The 2,937-nt window shown below is 38.9% G+C and overlaps 1 protein-coding gene across 2 annotated transcripts in view; it reads right to left on the bottom strand.

Moving 5' to 3' along the window:
- Positions 1-2,937, bottom strand: part of LOC106880709 (uncharacterized) — a 38,110-nt gene that overhangs the window by 32,463 nt on the left and 2,710 nt on the right. For both annotated transcript variants that reach the window (XR_008266304.1, XM_014930785.2), the window contains exons 2-3: positions 1,552-1,875; positions 459-761 (exon numbers count right to left, since the gene is read on the bottom strand). Coding sequence is in view for 1 of the 2 variants with exons in the window: in XM_014930785.2 (XP_014786271.1) it covers positions 459-761; positions 1,552-1,875 (627 nt within the window). In the remaining variant the exon portion in view is untranslated. The remainder of the gene's footprint in view (positions 1-458; positions 762-1,551; positions 1,876-2,937) is intronic.

The raw sequence follows: 2,937 nt of genomic DNA, 5'->3' as shown, positions 1-2,937 counted from the left end.
GCTCTTCTGATCTATATATATATATATATAACCCTAGACGTCCACAAAGTGACACATGTATTAGGACACTCACGAACACGTATTAAAAATATGGATACATACAAATGCACTGAGATATAGCAGTAATTAACATATAGGTATGAGGAACCTCTTTAGGGCATTTCGACCTGCAAGAAATAGCAGCGAAATCTCCATCATTTCTCATATGCCATCTTAAAAGAAAAATGGGCATATTTGAAATTAAAGCTCAACGTTTACTATGTTTAAAAAAAAAAGACATAACTGAGAGTGTCACAGTTGGAAAGCCATTGGTTATAAGCTTTGTCAATCTCAATCAGATCAATCATCTTTCTCAATCTCAATCAGATCAATCATCAAGGACTTGAGACTAAATAACAGCAACAGCAATAACAAGAAGAGGTAAAAGCGCGAATCAAGGTAACAAAAATCTTGCTTACCTGTTGGGATAAGTTGTTTAGTGAGAGTTTTGCCATTCAGAAAACATGTGATGTTTGCTGTATCAGCGTCCCATCTTTTTAAAGTATAGCGATAACTTGACACTACTGATTTGTAACACTTGCCACGGGGTGGAACGTGTACGGGTCTCATCAATAGACTTACTCCAAGGCGTGTTATTTCAAACCATACAAAGGTAGCAATACCAAAATCTTCACCGACATAGGCTGTACATCTTAAGATTAATGTCTTTCCCACTTCAATGGGTGGGTTAAGAACTTGCAGTCTACTTACGTAAGGTCTCACTAGAAATAAAATGAATCAAAATATGTTAATCCTAGAACAATGGGCCTCACAGTAATGAATTAGTTGGTTTCATTAATATAAACTACAATCTTCATACTAAACTAAAACGTTTAACAATTCTTCATCTATTCTTAGTGCTGGACCTTGTGAACTGGTGCTTTGAAGAGTTCAACTGTCGAACTTCTTAGTAAAGGCAGTGCGAAGGCTGTATAAAGCCATGTCAATAACAATATCTTCGCAACAGATCAATGGCAGATTCGTACACATGTATATCTACACATGTGTATGTAGATGAGTATGCGTTCGTGTATGCTTATACATACATACATACATGCTGTTGTTGTTGGCACTCTGTCGCTTACGACGTCGAGGGTACCAGTCGATCCGATCAACGGAACAGCCTGCTCGTGAAATTAACGTGCAAGTGGCTGAGCACTCCACAGACACGTGTACCCTTAACGTAGTTCTCGGGGATATTCAGCGTGACACAGTGTGACAAGGCTGACCCTTTGAATTACAGGCACAACAGAAACAGGAAGAAAGAGTGAGAGAAAGTTGTGGTGAAAGAGTACAGCAGGGTTCGCCACCATCCCCTGCCGAAACCTCGTGGAGCTTTAGGTGTTTTCGCTCAATAAACACTCACAACGCCCGGTCTGGGAATCGAAACCACGATCCTATGACCGCGAGTCCGCTGCCCTAACCACTGGGCCATAGCGCCTCCACAAACATAATGACAATGGAGCTGAATAAGTGAAAAAAGAAGTAAAAAAAAGAACTAATAAAACTAACCTTTTATACGCCTAGATTGCGAAACTTCTTCATTTGATCGACATGTATAGTATGCCGCATCCTCGCAAGTGAGATGAAGTTTCCAGCAGGTAACCTGACCTCTACGACTATGAATTGGAGTACAGTGGAAACCCTTTCGCTTGATTACTACCTTAGACTTTTTTTCCCTCGAAGAATAATTCATTTGGAAAATGACATCATCCCCGTTTCGCACGAGATAAAAGTGAATAAAATATCTTAAATCATACCGACATATTATAGTTATGCCAGTGGTGTTTCCTAAATTAATATTCTCAGAAGGTCTTATGTCTACGATCTCAAGAACTGTAAAAAAAAAATAATAAATAATAAATCAGAGGTAGATCTTATAAAAAAAAATATAGATGCATAGTTATAGATCAAGTGAAAAGAAGGCGGGGAAGGGGAGGAGTGGAAGAAGAGGAGAAAGGAAGAAAAGGATAAAAAGAAGTACAAAGACGGGAGGAGAAAGGAAGAAAAGGATAAAAAGAAGTACAAAGACGGGAGGAGAAAGAGAAGGTAGAGTAAAACAAAAGTTAAAGAAGGAGAAGGAGGAGGAGAAAGATGAGAAGAAGCAGGAAGAATAAGAAAAACAGGACCAATAAAAATAACGAGTGTTCATCTGAATATGGATTAGATTTATCTACGAATAAATTTTTGAACTTAGTTTTTAATATTTATTAATAAGTGCAGACGTAGCTATGTGGTAGGAAGCTTCTTTTCCAGCCACATAGTTCCGGGTTCAGTTCCATTGAGTGACATCTTCGGCATGTGTATTCTTCTATGTTATTATTATACTATCATCTTCCAAAGTAGCTTTCTCTCCGTAGCTTACAAAGCCTTTCCCGTTTGTTTACAAATATTATATGCACTGTTAGACGGTTTAAGTATGCATACATTAAACTTGGGTGAACGTTTGGCCCAATCAGGTGCGCAAGGAGCCGTGTAACCGTTGATTTGTGGGTTCGATTCTGGTTAGTGTTAGCTCATCATTTTTTGGTGATTTGTTTGTATTTAAAAACTGTCGCTTCAAATCGAAGGATATACACTGGCTAAAATAAGTTTAGGACCCATGATGACAGTTCTACAGTTCTATCTCCTCATTAATATATTTTTAATAAAACTGTTTTAAAGTTGTAGTATATTGTCAACTTAATGTGACAATCCCAATGAGGGAATACACTACTGCCGTTTAGCCCTAGGAAGCTGGACCGCTTCCTGTCGGCCTTGACACAATTACTGTGTCCTTAAGTTTGTGAAGGGGAGACAAGCTCCCCCACCCAGCCTAGCCAGCATTCAGGGACATGTTTCTGAGTCTTTGCTCGTCATCAGCCTGAAGTAGCTTGCCAGCTGGATAAGGACACAGTA

This window comes from Octopus bimaculoides, chromosome 20 (assembly GCF_001194135.2).
Source record: "Octopus bimaculoides isolate UCB-OBI-ISO-001 chromosome 20, ASM119413v2, whole genome shotgun sequence".
Lineage (NCBI taxonomy): Eukaryota > Metazoa > Mollusca > Cephalopoda > Octopoda > Octopodidae > Octopus > Octopus bimaculoides.
This window is presented reverse-complemented; position numbering and strand designations above follow the sequence as displayed.